The sequence below is a fragment of the Strongylocentrotus purpuratus genome, unplaced genomic scaffold, assembly GCF_000002235.5.
Source record: "Strongylocentrotus purpuratus isolate Spur 01 unplaced genomic scaffold, Spur_5.0 spur5_scaffold_2, whole genome shotgun sequence".
Taxonomy (NCBI): Eukaryota; Metazoa; Echinodermata; class Echinoidea; order Camarodonta; family Strongylocentrotidae; genus Strongylocentrotus; species Strongylocentrotus purpuratus.
This window is the reverse complement of record NW_022145605.1, coordinates 29,990,763-30,010,070: the sequence shown is the minus strand read 5'-3', so window position 1 is coordinate 30,010,070 and position 19,308 is coordinate 29,990,763. Positions and strand designations below refer to the sequence as shown.

At 37.4% G+C, this 19,308-nt stretch overlaps 2 protein-coding genes and 1 non-coding gene across 3 annotated transcripts in view; 2 read left to right on the top strand and 1 right to left on the bottom strand.

Annotated features, from left to right (window-relative positions):
- Window positions 1-5,272, top strand: part of LOC115926467 (GATOR complex protein DEPDC5-like) — a 31,964-nt gene extending 26,692 nt beyond the window's left edge. The window contains exons 26-29 of the mRNA XM_030991205.1: window positions 29-198; window positions 1,270-1,460; window positions 2,882-3,078; window positions 4,513-5,272. Coding sequence (XP_030847065.1) covers window positions 29-198; window positions 1,270-1,460; window positions 2,882-3,078; window positions 4,513-4,778 — 824 coding nt within the window. The 3' untranslated portion in view covers window positions 4,779-5,272. The remainder of the gene's footprint in view (window positions 1-28; window positions 199-1,269; window positions 1,461-2,881; window positions 3,079-4,512) is intronic.
- Window positions 4,947-18,889, bottom strand: LOC589259 (protein dispatched homolog 1). Its single transcript, XM_030991204.1, has 5 exons — window positions 18,720-18,889; window positions 16,230-16,353; window positions 15,417-15,615; window positions 12,396-14,828; window positions 4,947-5,020 (listed from the first exon to the last, which is right to left on the bottom strand). The coding sequence occupies exons 1-5, from the start codon at window positions 18,857-18,859 to the stop codon at window positions 4,947-4,949; spliced, it is 2,970 nt and encodes a 989-aa protein (XP_030847064.1). The 5' UTR covers window positions 18,860-18,889.
- On the top strand, window positions 18,129-18,210 carry TRNAS-UGA. Its single transcript has one exon. It is a non-coding gene; the product is annotated as a tRNA-Ser (tRNA).
- Window positions 18,890-19,308: the final 419 nt, after the last annotated feature.

Genomic DNA, 19,308 nt, shown 5'->3' with positions numbered 1-19,308 from the left:
CAATTTTTGTTCTCCTTTGTGTCATTAGGGCTCTGCATCCTGCCTGTTTACAAGAACATTATTCTTGAAATGTGGAATACAGACCTAGATCACATGGAATACTGCCATGCCAGTTTCCATAGCAACTACCAGCCCGACCACGCCTTTGATATGGAGCTTCAGTGGTTGACGTCAACGCCTGGAATTCTGAATGACCTGGTGAGTGTGTCATGTAAACATTGAGATTGCAATTTATCGGTACAGTCAGCCTGTCTAGAAAGACCACCTGTCTGTACAGACCACTTTTTTGTCTCCTTTAAACTGATATCCTGCCATAAGGTCGCATGCACGCTACCGTTATAGTGCTTTGTACACGTGAGCGCGTTATCGATTGGCTGCTTAATTCACGCGAGCGAGCCACAGCTTAGCTGCTTTATGCGTGCATGCTCGCATTCGAAATAGCAGTTATTGTTCATGCTCATTGTACTGTGCTAAGTGCTTCGCACGCGCTATTGATCGCAACATCAGATTATCTCAAAATAAACATGGTACAGGGGGATTTGTGGCTTGGCACAATGCGGATTAGCCCTGTGGCACTGGGCTGTATTCATTATGGCAGGAAAAGAGTTAACAGTGTTTCTGAATTATTCCCATACAAAAGGAAGGTATACATTTACATAGAGACCATCTGCCTACAAAGACCACTACTGTCTCCCTTGAGTAGTGTTTACATTCAGGTATCACTGCATTAAAACTAAAAGTTATATCAATAATGATTACTTTGTAGATTTATGATAGGTTTGGGATGATAGTACCCACATGTGCATATCCATCCCCAGGGATGCTTAGGTAGATGTACATGATTGTTAAAGCAGAACTGTTATTATTGTCACTGTGCTGTTATTGTAGCTGGGGGTGTTTCCCAAAGATCCTAAGTTGAACTTAACTCTAAGTTATGGAGAGTCATTTGTGGCCTTAAAATAAAATATATTCAAAAGTATTTTAGACTTTTCATTAATTCCAAAACAAGAGCATGAAATCTCTTTGATAAATAGAAAATATGAATGATTCGAATCAACATTTTATGCCTTTTAAAAAAACTTAGAGATAAGTTCAACTTAGGATCTTTGTCCCCCCCCCCCCCCCTGGTATTAGCTTTGCTACTCATATGCAAACAAGTGTTATTAAAACCATTACGATTATACCAACTATCATGCAAATAAACCATTATAATAAACAAACTTATTATAAATATATCAAATATTCCTCTTTCTCCTTGTGTCCTTGTAGATCATGAACTGGATGCGCCGAGCCCAGAGTGCAGGCTTCCACCTCATCCCGTCCCACGTTGATCCTTTCTGTTTCTGGGAGGACATCTCTGACCCCCTCTGTAGTCCTGTCTTCATACCTCTTGCCCTACTGGATGGGTCTACTATAGAACCTGATGTATTAGCAAGGGTGCAGGAGTTGATCCTCAACAGGTAAATCTAAAAAACGGTCACTATTAATCCCTTCTGAGGCTTTTCTATGTTTATCCTTTGGGGAGAACATATCTGACCTCCTGATTAGCCCTAGGGGGTGTTTTACAAAGACTAAGATCGACTTTAAGTTGAACTTAACTATGGCAGGCCATTCATGCCATTGGTTGCTCTCACCATTGGTCTCTCAATTATGATCTTTAGATAATATTTTTTCCTTCAATAATGAACCATCAAAAAATGTAAATTTTGTAGATTTTTTACCACAATTTATACGTCCCTTGAGACCAATGACAGTAAATGGTAAGATCAAACAATGGCATGAACGGCTTGCCATAATTACATGTAATACAACTTAAATTCGATCTTAGTCTTTGTGAAACACCCCCAGGTCACTTTCAATCCCTTCTGAGCCTCTTTTATGTTTATCCTTTGGGGACAACATATCTGACCCCCTGTTTAGCCCTGTTTTTATACCTTTGCCATACCATGAGGGTCGACCATGGACCAGGAACTACTAGTAAGGGTGCAGGTTGCTTGTAAGCCGGTAATTACAAATTATATAAGATAAATCCTTTATATTCCTCGCCCATGTTAATCTCTTCTGTTTCTGGGAGGATATATTTGACCTCCTCTGTAACCTAGTCTTTATCCTCCTTGCTCTACAAGATGGGTCATCTGTGGACCCTGATCTGTTAGAAAGAGTGCAAGAGCTGATCCTAAACAGGTACTCGCACCCCCCTCCAGTGCCACTTCCGTGTTAATCTCTTCTGTTTCTGACCCCTCTAACCCCCCTTTGCCTTCATCCTACTTGGGTAGTCTGACATTTGCCCTGTGACATTTTTCTAGATACTGAGATTTATTTCTTCCAAGGTATAGGGTTAGTGCTTATAGGGTTGCTATTTGGGGTTTAGGGTTAGGTTTAGGGTGAGGTATTGATTTTGGTCCAGGGTTGAAGTTAGGAATTTAATATTACAGGAGATTGATCACAGAGAAAATGTCACCAGGGGGTGTTTCACAAAGACTAAGATCAACTTTAAGTTGGAATTAACTATGGCTGGCTATTCATGCCACTGGTTGCTCCCACCATTGGTCTCTCAATTATGATCTTTAGATAATATTTTTTCCTTCAATAATGAACGATCAAAAAGGTAAATTCTTTAGATTTGTGACCACGATGTGTACGTCCCTTGAGAAACCAATGCCAGGAATGGTTAGAGGAACTAGTGCATGAACGGCCTGCCATGGTTAAGTCAAACTTAAAGTCGATATTAGTCTTTGTGAAACACGCCCATATCATGTGTCATAGAACCAGGTTTCGAGGGTTACACTTAGTGTACCCAGGCATTATATTCTCATACCCCCTCCCCTCAAAGCTAGCCAGTATTTATAAAAAAAACATATATTATATTTGTTCTCCCAAGATTTGGCTTCCTAGCCAACCACACATCCTGCGTGAGTCCGTTACCAGGGACGGTATCTAAGGACTCCCCCTACACCAGCATCCATGTGCAGTACGTCCATGTGACCGGCGTGGCCTTTGCCCTACCGACCCCTACCCAGGCTGACACGACATCACCCCGCCCTGACATGCTGCCTTGTCTCTGCTCCGCCTGGAAAGGTAAGAGAGTCTGCTCTATTATTTATTTATTTATTTATTTCTGATATTTATACAGGGTGGCACATATCACCAATTTGAATTGAATTGAATTGAACTTATTTATTCACCACCATTGAAAAAATTGAAACAAAAGATAAATGTACAATGACAATGTCAATATGACATAAATGCATGACATGAATTATAAAAAATACATGTTCTACAGCGATATACATGTACATTATGACAAATATAAAGTAAACTTTGCTTCAAGAGTAAAACAATAAATGACTATTTACAATGAGTTTGTGATCGATGGTAAAATAGAGTAAAAAATAGCACATGTGCTAGTCGAGTCTGACTCTCGTTATCTAAAGCCTAAAACAAAGTTATTTTAAAAATACATGGTGGGTTTCCAAATCTTATAAATTAGATTTGTGTATAATATTAAAATGGTGGTCTTCCACGAGGCCCTGTTTGGTAAGAATAAAAACAAATAACAGCATCAAAAACAAAAATAGATAAATACACAAGCATATAAACAGGTAAAATACAAACTAATTGGTATCCCCATGAAATATCTGATCATTCAAGAATCATCCTTGATCAAGATAAAAATGTTCTTAAGGTTTTGTTTGATCAGCTTTTTGTCTTCGAATTGGCAACATACATGTAGGTACTTTTCCTTAATTGTTTGCCACATTTTTCTATTTGAAGGTCATTTGTGTGGGAAGAAAATATATGGACAGAAACTGTCCTGAAAAGATAAGAAGTTACCAGATGTACAATTAAGATGTTACATGTATTATGAACTTTTTTCGTTGTGCCACTTTGAAGATTTGAATGCCATACTACTCAAAATTAGTGGTAAAAATGAAAATGTGGTAACACAACAAACAACCCCTTCCCACTGAAAAAAATGAATATTTTTACTGCAAGTAATCACCTACCGTAAACCTTTCATGGATATTTATTTCCTATTACATGAAGGAAATACAGTCAGTCACTGTTGTACTCATCAACTTATGCTCTGTACATTTGTTTTGATCATTTCATCTTTTCTCTACTGATTTCTTAGATTCCTATCTAGACTTAAAATAGGGGCTGTATGTTGACCATCCATTGATATAATGAAGACATTTTCCCTTTACTTGTAATGATCTGGCATGGAATTTACTAGGTGCCTTGGAGGTCTGTTAATGTCCTTTGGCAAGATATTAATCTACATTTGCCACTCTCCACCCAGGTGTTGAATGGGTACCGGTAGGAAGCAATTCTTTGAATGCTGTGAGCGTCGAAATCGGCTGTCTAGCAGAGCCGGGGTAATAGTTGGAGCGCCTTGAGCACCATGCATGGTGGATACTGGATGTGCCCTATATAAATATCCAATATTATTATTATTATTATTAATGATGATGCATGTAGAAAACAAACATCTTCTTTTTTCCTTCACAGAATCGAGTAACAACAACTCCAACGTTGGCAGAGGCAGCCATCTTTGCCATTCAACCAGGAGATCTAGGAAACGAGAGACTCCTTCAAGACCAGGCTTCCTGTGGGTCAACAACCACCTCCTCACCAAGAAATGGAAATCCAGTGCTTCCGGGGACGATGCCTTCAGGGAGGCGCTCCTCAACGACTTCAGAAGGCTCTGTGGTAATGAGGTTGGGCGCCTGGATGCTCTTGTTAGTATGGTAATGGAAGAGCAGAAGTCTGAGTAGTTCTTTGGGGGGAAGCGGCATTTGGATGAAAGAAATGTCTTCAGAAGGCTTTTCACCAATGTGGAAGGGAGCCTGGTTGTGCTGGTCAGTGTGGTAGCTGAAGAGCAGAAGTCTGAGTAGTTCTTTGCAGAAAAGTGGCTTTTGGGTGAAAGTGAGGTCTTCAGAAGGCTATGTGGCAGTGAGGAAGGGCGTCTGGATGCGCTGGTTGGTTGGTAACTGAAGAGCAACAGCAGTGAGTAGTTCTTGTGGGGAAGTGGCATTTGGGTAAGAGTGAGGTCTTCAAAGGGCTCTGTGCCAATGAGGAAGGGCACCTGGATGCGATGGTTAGTATGGTAACTAAAGAGCAGAAGCCAGAGTAGTTCTTTGCAGAGAAGTGGCATTTGGATGAAAGTAATGTCTTCAGAAGGCATTGCACCATGGAGATGGGCACCTGGATGCATTGGTTACCTTGGTACATGTAACTGAAGAGAAGTTGGCTAAGTAGTTATCGGGAATAGTTCTTCGGGGAATATGCTTTCATAAAAATGCTCTTAAATACCTTCAGAAAACTCTGCACCGATAAGGATCGGTATATTATCTGAACATTCTGAAGGGCAAAGGTCTGTCATTGAGTTATTCAAGTATTAAAGTAATGTCTTCAGAAGGTTTTTCACCCGTGAGGATGGGTACGGGGTTGTGCTAGTCAGTGTGGTAACTTAATCGATTGACTACTGGAACTGGGTGGCCCCTGTATTAAGCCTATGGCAATGAATGAATTCAGTAGTCAATGGGTTAAGAGCAAAAGACAGTAGTTTTTTGTAAGTGGCATTTCGGTGACATTTCTTCATCGAGTCTGCAAGGCTCTGTCCTATTGAGGATCTGCTGGTGGCTAAAGCAATGGAGCAGCAGAGGTCTGATTTTTCTTGGAGATGCATTTGGGTAAATGATCTTCAGAAGGCTCTCTTCAGCTATGGTCATCATGCAGGGAAGGTCTAAGTAGCTCTTTGGGGGAAAGGTGCAGGGTAAATGCTCCTCAGTGACTTTAGAAAGCCATATGCCACAGAGGATAGGCCTCTGCAATCTGCATGTGCCAATTTCTATGGCAACCAAACAACAGAAATCTCAAGTAGTTCTTCAGTGGCACAACCATTAGGATGAGTGCTCTTCAAGGACTTCAGAAGGCTCTATGCCAACGAGGATAGGGCATCTGGAGGTACTGGTTACCATTGTAACAGAACAGCATGTTGCCATAGCAATAGAAAAGTATCAACCTTCTTGCAGATGATAACAATTTTAGAGTATTCATGTCAGTCTCACGTTGACGAGTATCGCCTTGATGTCCAGAATCATTTGTAGAGAAATATACAAAGGAACATACTAGTACAAGAAAAAGAGGCTGTTAATTTAGTTATGCATATCTACATGTATATCTTATTTTCTTTCATTCTGGATTTGTAATATTCATGTGCCTTTGTATTTATATGTTCATGTCAAACCTGCCTTGAATTATCTATTGCCAAGTACCTGTAGATATCTGCCTGTAAAAGAATTTCATACATGTATTATTCTGTTATCTTATTAATATGTTTGGCAACCTACATTGTGTATTTTGATACTGAAGAAAAAGAGGATGGCGATATTTGTACAGTTCATATTGGACTACAGTATGTCAGAGTCTCTTTTCACACCTACGTCACGGGATGAACCAAAGTGGTAGTCCTGTAAAGAAAGGAGGGATGTTATTCTGAAAGATATGTTCTATTTGTTGGTAAATTATATGTAAATTCACACAACGAATCTACATTATTTCCATGTACATTTGGAGAATCATTTTTGTCTCGCCTGCATAGCAAAAGCGAGACATATGTGCCACTTTTCCGGTGACGGCGACTGCAGTGGCGGCGTCAACATCAAAAACTTAACCTAAGGTTAAGTTTTTAAATTTTTGATATCATTTTGACAGTAGAAGTTCTTATTCAATGAAACTTATACTAAAGGGTTATTAACTATTCCCAATCTTCTGAGTAGAATTTCAAGTCGCAAAAAAGGTTAATTAGAAATATGTTAAATGAATCTCTATTAGCTACATGTATGAATTACATTCTGAAGCTTTTATGTCTTGTTAAATGGGACATTTAGTGTATCTGTCCGAAAATCCCAACCTGTTGTACAATTTAATCCTGTTTCTTGTCATATTTTTCATCAATAGGCAATACAAAAAGTCAGTGGCAGTACATGGGTGTTTGTATGTGTTATTTTCTCATGTATTCACACTTGGTTGATATTACTGTTCTATGCACAATTCAATAACAGAAGCAGTACTGTGCTACAAACATCAATTATTTATCATACTGTTTACCTTGCTTTTGTTCAACAAATCTTGTAACTTAATCAGCGTACAATCAGTGTCTACCACTTTAACTAAATGTACATGTTCATATATAGTATAAATTAGCATGAAGAATAATGTTGTGGTATTTTCAGATTCTGAATAATCAGTGTTGCATAGATTTTATCTTTGTAATTGGTTCAAAGTGAACATTTTTGTCTTTCTCGTTGTACTATGTTGTCATATATTTTCCTTATTGAGTGCCTTGATCCGTTGTATTTCACATATTTTGTTATTCTGAATATCATTATAATATCATTGTTATAACTGTACGTTATTGGCCGCAAAATTATTACAATTTTCTTGCCTACTCATTAAGTGTGGTTGAACCATCCTTACAAATTACATGTAAGTATTGATTTAGCAGGGTTTTGTTTTCTTCTCTCAATCATACGGCTGTTATTCTTGTGTTGTTTAGAGAGAATTTTAACTTGATTATATATTTTTCTAGAAATCAACTTTTCAATTTGTTACGATTATGATATTTGGTACTTGATTGTAAACTTTGTAAAGCAAATGATTTGCTCTAATAGAAGCACACTTTAATGTACCCCGATTTGCTTTATAAAAATAATACATGAAGGTTTAGATCTGCTAGTATTTTCATTACCAACATTTATTTGTACATGTGTATATCCCTTTTTTCTGTCACTCTTCCCCCACCCCTCTCTCTCTCTCTCTCTCTCTCTCTCCCTCTCTCCCTCTCTCTCTCTCACTCACTCTCTCTCTCTCCCTCTCTCCCTCTCTCCCTCTCTCTCCCTCTCCCTCTCTCTCTCATTATTGTTACTGTTTTTCTCCTTCTTTCTTGCTTTTTTCTCTATTTGTCTCCCTCTCTCTCTCTCTCCCTCCTCTCTCTCTTTGTTTATCTGTCTATCTCTCTCCCTCATTTAAGTCGCTCTCTTTCTCCTTCATCCTCTCTATTCTTCTACTTGTCTTCCTCTCGCCCATTCTCTCTCTCTCTCTCTCTCTCTCTCTCACTCTCTCTCCCCTTCTGTAATCATGTCTGATGACGTGTATTACAACCCATTCTATCTTACTTACATGTGCATGTCCCTGATTTGTGAAGGAAAAACAACGTGAGTTTTGGTCGTGTATGTTTGTTCTCTGAAAGTACATTGTAAATACGTCAAAACTGAGCAAACACAGGGTATTCAAATACATGTAGTATCTCCAACTGCATTTTCCACATGATCTTATTTTAGCAATGACTTTGTACTATTTCTACTTCTGCATGCCTATTCAGTTACACTTCCCATCATTTTGTATGACATGCAATGTAGTTTCAAATGTACTGAGTTTTCATGATGTATTGATATTTCATTCAGCGAAGGATTTGATTGAATCAAATAGCATGTTGTATGTGTATGTAATAAATACAATCAATAAAATTAATTGGAATAATATTACATGTAAGTGTGAAACACTGTAAGATAATGGAGTATAAGTCAAGAGGAAATGACACGTTCAAAACATACATGTATATTTCATATGACAATTGTTGATATTTAGTGTATGATATAGAAATTTAAAAGTTGATTGTATAGCCGATTAAAATCTGTGATTTTTTTCTTCATGCCTGTACATGTACAGTAAATCTTTGATTGATAATTGAGAAAGCAATTTTTTTTTTTTTTTGGGGGGGGGGTAGGGGCTTTGGAGGAACTATTTCATTTTTCATAGAATGTAAATACTATGACTGTCTTGATATTACTGAACTTCTAATCAGGTCACATGTTAACCCGTTGACTACTGAATTATCTAATTCCCATAGACTTAACGCAGAGACCTCCAGGTTCCAGTAAGCAATGGGTTAACTACATAATGTGTGCTAGAATGAGTGAATAGTTCAGTCACTTTCGTCTTACCAAGAACATTTTCTTTAGAAGTACAACTTCAGTGTCAAGAGAATCTGTGAGCATGAATTCAACTTGAATTCTTCTGGTGTAAAGAATGAATATTTATCAGCAATATACTTTTGTGTGTGACATATTCTAGTACTACCACTGTACATGTACATGTGTATCTGTGTTTGCAAAGGATTTATTCTCTGTCAAGGGCAACATTTTCTATTCCATCATTTGCACAACAGGATACTTGGCTCATTCAAGATGGACATTTGTTAAAGCCCAAGTCCACTCCAAATATAACTTACTTTCAATAGAACCAGAAAAATCAGACAAACCAATCAAAAAAGTCTGAACAAAATCGGATAACTAATAAGAAAGTTATGAATTTTTAATGACATGAAAAACTTTGAAAATCACTACAAAAATTGGCAAATTACTCATGAGTCTGTGACGTATGGTCCTCACTATCCACTAATTATTTTCTGTATATTGATGATATAAATTTCCTATTTTCACCCTAAGAATATTATTTCTTCACACCAGCATCCAAGTTAGATTGATAGTAACATGTTTTTGTGTGGATGCACAAGTAAAGAGTAATTTGTGTCCAGTTAAATCATGAAAAGTTGAATTTTGATAAACTATTTATATAAAAATCAATAATTATGAAATACAATATTCAGAAAATAGTATCACTTCTTCAAAATTCATAAAAGTTTTTGGGAAATGTCATGCACGCAATAGGATACAAATCATATAACCTGGGCAAAGGCATGGAGAAATCTAGTTTTGGGGGATAAAAAGGGAAATTAATGGGATTAAACTATATAAAGCAATTGATAAGTTGTGAGGACATGACGTCACAAACTGATAACCATCTTGGCAATTTGTGTTGTGATTCTAATTGTTCCATAGTTTTACATACTTTTTCTAAAATTCATAACTTTCTTATTAGGTATCCGATTTTGCTCAAACTTTTTTTGATTGGTTTGTCTGATTTTTCTGCTTTTATTGAAAGTAAGTTATTTTTGGAATGGACTTGCCCTTTAAAGGCTGAATTGATTAGTTTTCTTCAAATTGGCAACTGTTGTAATCGATTGTATTGTGACAATCTTCTAATGATAAAAATGTTGTATCAAGAAAGAAATGGATATCAATTATGTCACAATAAAAAGAAAAGTACCTGCCTAATATTGTATGTAAGGTAACTACATTGATTTTGAACTTTGTATCAATTGTGTTGCCATTTTAGAGATCTTAAAATTATTTTGTGTTTAAAGTATTTAACAATTCTTGGCATCAAATGACTTGTTAGCACACATGCACACGTACCCACCTGCAAAGAAGCCACGGGTCGTGCAGAAAATCTGCTCAAGGATCAGGAGACTGTTTCATAAAACTTGTTACCAATAACAAATGCTTGCATTCTATGAAAAATTAGCTCTCGGCCAATCAGATGCTACGATTTCAGTAGCTTATAACAGTTATTGTAACTTGTTATTAATAAAAAGTTCTGATGAAACAGGGCCCTGGCTTGTGTATTTTATAGAACTTTGAATCAATAGTTACTGAGGCAGTTACCACATGAATGTCATTTGGTAATTTGTTTTTAACGGTTATAAGTATGCTTTTAATATGTGTTCTGTTCCTATATGAGACGCTACCGGTTTACAACTTTGAATTCTTCCATCATGGTTTCAGGATTTTTACACTGCTCGATGATTGATTATAATAAAAATGGAGATTACTTGAAATACATTGATTAATTATAATTATATACCTATGTACATGTTTTCTTCATTTTAGTTCACCTTTTGGTGCTGTCTTTTTATTATTTTTTATTACTTTTGATTTACCCTATTCATGCAATTTACACAAAGTACATGTATCAAAGATGATTATGGTAAGATATGTTCTGCTGAGAGTAGACAAGATAAGATCAAATTGATATAAAATCTTTTTTAATGCATACATAGATAGAAATAAAAAAAATCATGAATGCATTGCAGCCTCACAATCATTTATGTTTCAAACACAATAGTAACTACTTTTGAAAAATCACCTTTTTGAAATGTGCAAACACTACATGATTTCTATGGGGCATACAATAGGGTATTTAAATCGCCCTTGAGTCAATTTTAATATCAAAAATAGTTGCGATCGTAATATCTAAGCAAATTAAGATGACATGATAAGTAAAACAATAGAATATTTATTTTACTTATTGTAAGTACAATATAAAACGGACCAAATACAATGCTTTTGTAAAATCATTCAATATGTGCATTATATTTTCATCTAAATATATTTCTGATTTGGGAGTTCAAACCTCAACAGTACAAACAGTATAAACATTACCTAAACATTTATTATATATTTCCCAAGAAGAGACATAATTATTCCTCTATCCATTTATAGTCCTTAACCCGTCATGGTTGCATGTTTCTGAATTTCAAGCTACACATGTACAGGCAGGCCTGCACTTTAAAAACGGAGTTTAATTGCATCTGTGTAATTTGTTAAATGAAAACGAATTTTCCATGAAACATCTATAATGAGGTGTAGATATATATATATATATATATATGACGTCAGACTGTCTTTCGTAGACAATGGAAAATGATGATTTTAAAGTATACCAATCTCCCAAACATGTTTTGGTCTTGATGTGATGGGTTCCATGTAGATACTGTATTCAATATATATATATATATATATATGTGAGCTTCAATTATTACTTCTACAAATAGAAATTGTAATCTAAATACATTCCCACCTGAAGTATTCCAGGTAAAGTTTACTTTGCGTTGGTTTTTATTAAACCTAGATATACACAAATATTTCCCTTTTTCAGATGATTGGTACACTATAAGTATATATATAATTATATATATATATATATATATATATATATATATATACAACATATCAAATATTCCTTTGTATCTCTTTCATGAATCATATATGCAGAGACGAAATATATATAAATCCTATTTAAGTTAATTCACTAATGTTGAGACTTTGAGTATGATCTTTTGTGAAGGCCCCGCCAAAATACTTCCTGTAATTGTTCACGTTATATCAAGGTAAAATACATGAAGCTATAATGGGGGAAACAAGAGCTTATGATGATAAGATGTTGCAATGCAGTGCACAACTTTACAGTAGGTACTCGAGTAGTCATATTTGCGTTCTTAGCAGTAACTTGATTTTAAAAGAACTTCCAATACATGGGTTATAGAATTGTTTTGATAATAAAAACAACTTGAAAGTTCACTTAAATAACGGGAGTAATCGGCTTCCCATCACTCTTTTTACAAAAAGAAGACAACTGGCCGTGATTTTTTTCTGGTCCAATCGTGCGGCAAAGCGATATGAAGAAGAAAGTCCCAGTCGCCCAACTGCACACCATGATGATCTGGAGAGCGATGCCGAGCTGGGTAAAGATGATGACATCGGCTGGGAGCATGAGAGACCCGGCGACGAAGCTGGATAACGCCGCCATCGAGTTGGCGCGCGAGATAGTCGAGATGGAGTAGTGGCTCCGAGACCGACGATCGGTGTCGGGGCCGTGAAGATACGCGACGCCGTAATGCAATGTGAAGTCTACCGTCAGACCGACGATCAGTGCCATCATCGACGATTCGAAGACGTTAAGCTCCCAGCCGGCGAAGACCAGAGCCGCCAATGCCGTGATCACCGCGCCTCCGATCGACAGGATAATCAGGAGCACCATGATGATGTTGCGGCTGGTTAGGAGGACAACACCTGCAGCAATGGCGATGGACAAGGCCAGGGAAGTCCGGGCTCCTCTTGCGAAGCCTAGGGTGTTGTCAAGAAAGTAAGGTTGTTTGTCACTGAAGGTCACAAACCAACCCTTACGGAGTCCTTCCGGGGCAGATTGCATTCGGTCATTGACCCAGGATGAAGCATTGTTCCAAAACTCATTCGTCTCTTGAAACTCGAATCTTTCAAGAACGGAACTTTCGAATTGCACATAAAGGGCACTTATCGAGTTGTTAGGGCCGAAGCGCGGACCAGGAATTGGCGAATTACAGGGATACCTCTTGCAACGATATGCTATAAATTGCGGTAGACATTCATCGAAGAGAACTGATGGCAAAGGAAAGGTGTCTTGATTACAGCATCTATCTATCTGATCCCCTTCAATTGCAGGTTGTACGCAAGGTTGTTGCATGAATTGCCCAAAGGATTCAATAAAGCAGTCTTCGGTGATCATCGTCGGTCTTTGATAGAAGCCCTGTCGACGCATCTCCTGGCAAAAGTTTAATAGCCACTGTTGACTGTCTTGGCTTGAAAGGTTCAATGGTGCTTCTAAGAGAACATGACCCCTGTCGTCGGGGTCCCAATGATCCCCGTTGTCTAACGGAATGATTCCCCAAACTACAATGATCGGGAGCTGAGAAACGCTTGCATTTTCAAAGTCGAATTTCCACTTAAGAACTTGATCGTACCTTTCGATGGGATGCGCTGGTTTATAGAGCAGTATATCACCACCAGATGGTAGAGATAGCCCTGGCTTGAAGAAAACTACAACTAACGACCCAATAAAGAGAATGGGAAACAAAATCAGCCAGACGAAACGAAATCTTAGAACAAACTTCGGCAGATGAACCCTAAAGAAAGAATGAATGATATCACCCAATATTCTCATTGTCTTTGCGAAGAAAACTTTATGCTTTGCAGAAGGGGGTTTGGACGTCACCTTTCTCCTGTGGATATACTTCTCTGATATCATGACTGCAGGTGGAAGCCAGATGATCGTAAGACAAAAGTTTGCTAAGATCACCATTCCGGAGTAGATGGAGAAGAGACGAACAGTTGTAACAGCACTGAAGGCGGTCACAAAAAGCGCAGCGGCATTGGTGAAACTCGTGACGAACATGGTGAGTGTGGCCTCCTTGAGGGTTGTCCTCAAGTCGTTCACTCGAGAATGGTCAGTGGATAGTTTTAGATTCTTCCTCCAGATGTCCATGAATATGAAAGCATCGTCTGCACCTACAGCTATCACAAGGATCACCGCCAGGAGCGACATGAACGGGAAGAACGCGAAGCGAAACACAACGAAATGGAAGAAGTATCCGATCATGAGCGACAGTGCCATCTGCAACAGGACTAGGATGGCTGTGAGCAGAGACTCCATGTAGATCCAGATGATGGCCACAATGACGGCACATCCTATGCCGACGTAGAGGAAGTCTCCTCGGAGTGCATTGGAGTAGGTGCTTAACTTGACCTTCCGGGTATCCACTCCGATGCCTGTAACCATGGTAACCCCATCATCCAGAGGTTGGTGGTAGATGTTTTCCAGGTAGATCAACTTCAGAGCGTCCGCATCATCACTTAAAGGATACAGGTGAAGATTCAGGTTTAACTCGGCATCAACGGTGTTCAGAGACGATGCGAATGAACCAGGAGTGAGGGCATAGAAGATTAAGTACACCGCATCATCATATCCGATGCATTCAAAAGGTACCCGCGATGAGCAATTCTGTTCTTCACTGCACCCGGGTTGCAGATCGCCGGAACTGTAAAAGGGTGCGCAGTGCTGAAGGAGAGGCATCATGCGATCAACGTCATCACCCGTGATGTCAAAGCAGGAAACCCTGTTGTTCATAGTCGCGATGTAGTTGGCGAGAGACCATGTGGCACAGCAGGCACCCGATGCATCTCTCTTACAAGCTGTTTGAAAGTGGGACGTGTTGCGAACGATGACGTCATCATGACGACACATTGAAATCAGGTGCTCACGGGTGAGAAGGTTGGGGTTAGATGGTGATGAAGACTCGAAAACCATTCGAAATCCACTGAAATCTACGTTCATAAGAAATTAGAGGAAATGGGAATGGAAATAAAAAAAGCAATAGATAAATAGAGTGAGGGGAGAGAGAAAGGGGTGGGTAAAAGAAGGCGATGAAAGACGAAAAACAATCGATGATAATGGTATGCAAATCCTCGTCCTTGCCACATAAGAATTTAGATTAAATTACCCAAACATCGGCACATACTCAAAATATGATACTAATAACTAAACATTTATTAGCTTCTCGTCTTTTTGTATTTTCGATTCACCTATTGACACGTTTCTGTATTTTACTACTGAATTTTCCATCATCTATAACACTTTTTTCTCTTTCTTTAATTATAGGTCATTTTTTGTTGTTGCACTTTTGCTATTACGTGATGGATGTCACCTTAACACTCTATTCGTATATATTTTGTAACGTTTTTGTGAGGAAGGGATTCCAATCCAATCGTAAGTCATTCTCCAAAGCACGATCAGAAGAAATTTTTTGATTCGTGTTGGCCTGTTCATTCCACATTTATTTCAATGCAAACATTACAAATAACAATACGGTACACTAAATTATATTGCTTCGTTATATTGGTATATACCAATACCTGGAGTGCCGCAAAAGTTAATGGTGCCTTCTGGTTGCGTGGTGTTTTCGACGGATTGTGAAAATGACTGATCATCGGGTTCATCAACGGATGCGACGTCGACTCCGTTTGGTAAGACAGAAAAGAGTTCTTCCTCTCTCAGAAGATTCTCAAACGCGATGAGGCGATCGTGGATAGGTGTTCCTCTGGCTTCAACGCCCTTTGAAGAAGAAAACAAGAAATAGTGGTGTAGCCAGTCATAAGGAGAAAAAACGGGCTGGGGTGTAGGGGGTGGGAGGGACGGGGGAGAGAGAGAGGGGGAGAACGAGAGAGAGAGAGAGAGAGAGAGGGAGAGAGAGAGAGAGAGAGAGAGAGAGAGAGAGAGAGAGAGAGAGAGAGAGTCGTTTAGAGAGAAAAGGGAAAGGATGCCACAACCCCTAGCTCTCAAACCCACTAAAATTGGTCTTGCCTGTCAATTCGCCTTTCATATATCGAGGAAGACCAGGGCCGCCCCGTCGCCACCCCTACCCCAGCATGGCGATGCGCCCTCTTTATTCCTAGACCTTTACCATGTCACAATCATTAAGCAAAGATTCGAGTAGGCGAAAATTGATTGTGATAAATTTATTTCCAGTTTTTCCATGAAAACATTTATTTGTCGACTTGTACAATGAAATTCATATCTATATATTGCCCACCAATAAAAAATGAAAAAAAAAAAAATATGCAAGCTCAGCCTATCCTTTTATCGCCGGCATGAGCAATAGTGTTGGGTAAATATCATTTTCATACTGTCATAAAATCATAACGTAATTAATATTAATATTCTAATACCTTTGATGCATCATCAAAAGCAGGCGAACCATATAAAGAGACAACCGTAGCACCCATTAATATGAGCAGCACGAACTCAATGACACAGACTGTCACGGGAAAGCTCCAAAAACACTTGGCCAATCTGAAATGAAACATGAAGAATAGGACAGAAGAATGGAAGATGTGATGACAATTCATTTCTACTATTGAATTGAAATGAATTTATTTCCACATTTGCATTAAAAATACAGAAACAAAGTTATATACAACAGAAAAAGTAAACAAACATCAAATACATGCAAATTAAGAAGATAAAAGGGCAAATTTACACGACTTAAAAAACATACAATGTAAATGTGGGGGGATCCAAAAAAGGTGTTGTCAAATTATGTTTCCGTACGGTTTAGAAGCATTTATACAGTTTAAAGACAGCATAAAGCACACCAAACAACAATACAATATATCGATATTAATAAAAGGCAAGAATGTTATTGCACTTATACAGATAGTGACATAAAAACTCAGATGTTCTTCCTATTTTTTAAGTCTTTTTCTCTTGCGTATTCACACAATTTGATTCCTTGGTTTTGTTGCTTCCCCAACAAGCCAACTTTTCTCCCCTCGAAATGTGTTCAGAGAAATAATACTTCAACAAAGTATACAGGCATCAGTCAGTCACTCTATCACTCCCGTCGCTCACTCAATATCACCCACTCATGCACTCACTCACTCACTCAATCAATCGATCAGTCAATAATTTAATCAATCTCTCAATCTCGTATAATCACTCACTCAATCACTTTATTAGTAAATCAATCACTTAATCAATCAATAATAACCAATCACTCACTCAATCAATCAAGCAATCAATGACCCAATCAGGCAATCAATCAGTCACCCACTCACTCAATCAACCACTACCTTACTCAATCAATCAATCAATCGATCGTTCAATCAATAATTTAATCAATCTCTCTATCGCGTATAATCACTCACTCAATCACTCAATTAGTAAATCAATCCCTCACTCACTCACTCACTCAATCAATCAATGACCCAATCAGTCAATTAATCAGTTACCCACTCATTCACTCAATCACTCAATCAAACACTCCCTTACTCAATCAATCAATCTATCAATCAATAATTTAATCAATCTCTCTATCGCGTATAATCACTCACGCAATCACTCAATCAATGACCCAATCAATCAATCAATCAATCAGGCAATACATGATAATAATAATTGGACAATATATAGCGTCTTTTCCAAAGGATACAATAAGGCGCTGTCTCTTAGACTATTAACACTTTAAGAGGAGTTGTACAAATATGTTTTCAGTTGTTTGTGAAGAAATCTAGTGAAATACAGTTTCTTAAGAACGAGGAAAGTGATAAAATATTCGGGGTAGCAATGAGATAATACCACATGACAACAATATTGTACCAATTCAATACTTTGGAATATATTTGTTTTTATAATTAAGAACATTAATATTTTCCCCATACATAGTGATATAGTTTTCAGAATAACACCCGTGTCATCTATACAGCTGAACAAAATTTCCTTAAATTTCTTTAAATTCTAAAACAGAAGTTACTTTGACATTTCATAACAAAACTTAACTTGTGTAATAACTCCCATTTCCAAATAATTTTCATCTCTTTTTTTATTTTTAAAAGAAATTGAGTACCTTCTCCCTCACGTAGCCCTTATTAATGAGAGAAAAGGGAGTGGTTTCCCTAATCTGTATAACTATTTTCAGAATACATAACATGTGTAATGTAAATATGGTATATTTAGTAAAATAAGATGTAACTATATATTTAACTTTCTTTTTATCCCCTATTTTCCTTAATTATAATCATGTTAAGTTTAGTTAAAGAGAGTGTTGGTCTCCGAATAGTACACAAGCAGCTGCGATGGCCGAGTGGTTAAGGCGTTGGACTTGAAATCCAATGGGATCTTCCCGCGTAGGTTCGAACCCTACTCGCAGCGTCATGTGGTTACCTTTTACTTTTTATCTCTGTCAATGTCATTTTGACAAATATTTCGTTATACGATGACTGCTAAGTATGCTATTGTAAGATAAACAGTATTGGGATGTGATAATTCCATTGTAATTTGATTACCATAAATTCATTAGGGTTTTGTTGTTCGAATGATTTACAAAACCTTTGGTATGTGTCATTAAAAAAAAAATCCAATGTAACATTAAGTTGACAGTGCAGTACAGGCTCATTTGATGCAATATGTTGTGTTAATTTCTTTAGTAATGTTAGTAATGTTTGATCTTCTTGGTGATTGAAGTTACGTTAATTTGTTCAGTTATGTTAGTAATATTTTATTTTCTTGGTAATTTAAGTAATGTTAATTTCATTAATAGTATTGATTTTTCTTGAAGTAATCTTGATTTATGTACAGCGCTTTGAAACTGTTATGTCACAAGCGCTATATGAATTGTTCGTATTATTATTATTATTATTATTATTATTATTCCAACTTACATGCCGAAGAAGGTGTTGTTCCTTTTAGGTAGCCCACTTTCGTCCTCGTCACTTAAGCCATCCCGCCATTGTGATATAACAGAGGGAGGGGAAGGTGGAGGGATTGAAGTAACCACGATTGATGAAGCTTGATTCGGCATGTTAATGGAGTCTTCTGTGACACCTTAGCAGAAGAAGACAGTACTAAAGTATAATGATAATAAAGTCAATTTTATATAGCGCATAATAATACATTCTCTATGCGCCTTATAAACAGTCAGTTACACAATATATTACATGATTAATCTAAAGGTTTAAATATGCATGAATTAACATAAATATATATCGTATATAATGATGAAAAAATCAAATATAATATAAATGGTATAAACTTATGAGCACAATTACAATAGTTAAAAAATTACGATCTTATTGTAGTAAGGAAATAACATTACTTGACGTAAACTAGTCATATACAGACTATTGAACGAACATAAATGTCTTCAGAAGTGATTTGATATGGAAGTACTCACAATCCCAAAGTCTTGGAAATTGAATGGCACTGATGGTGTCGACTCAAGCCACGGTATGAACATTTAAAGAAATTGGT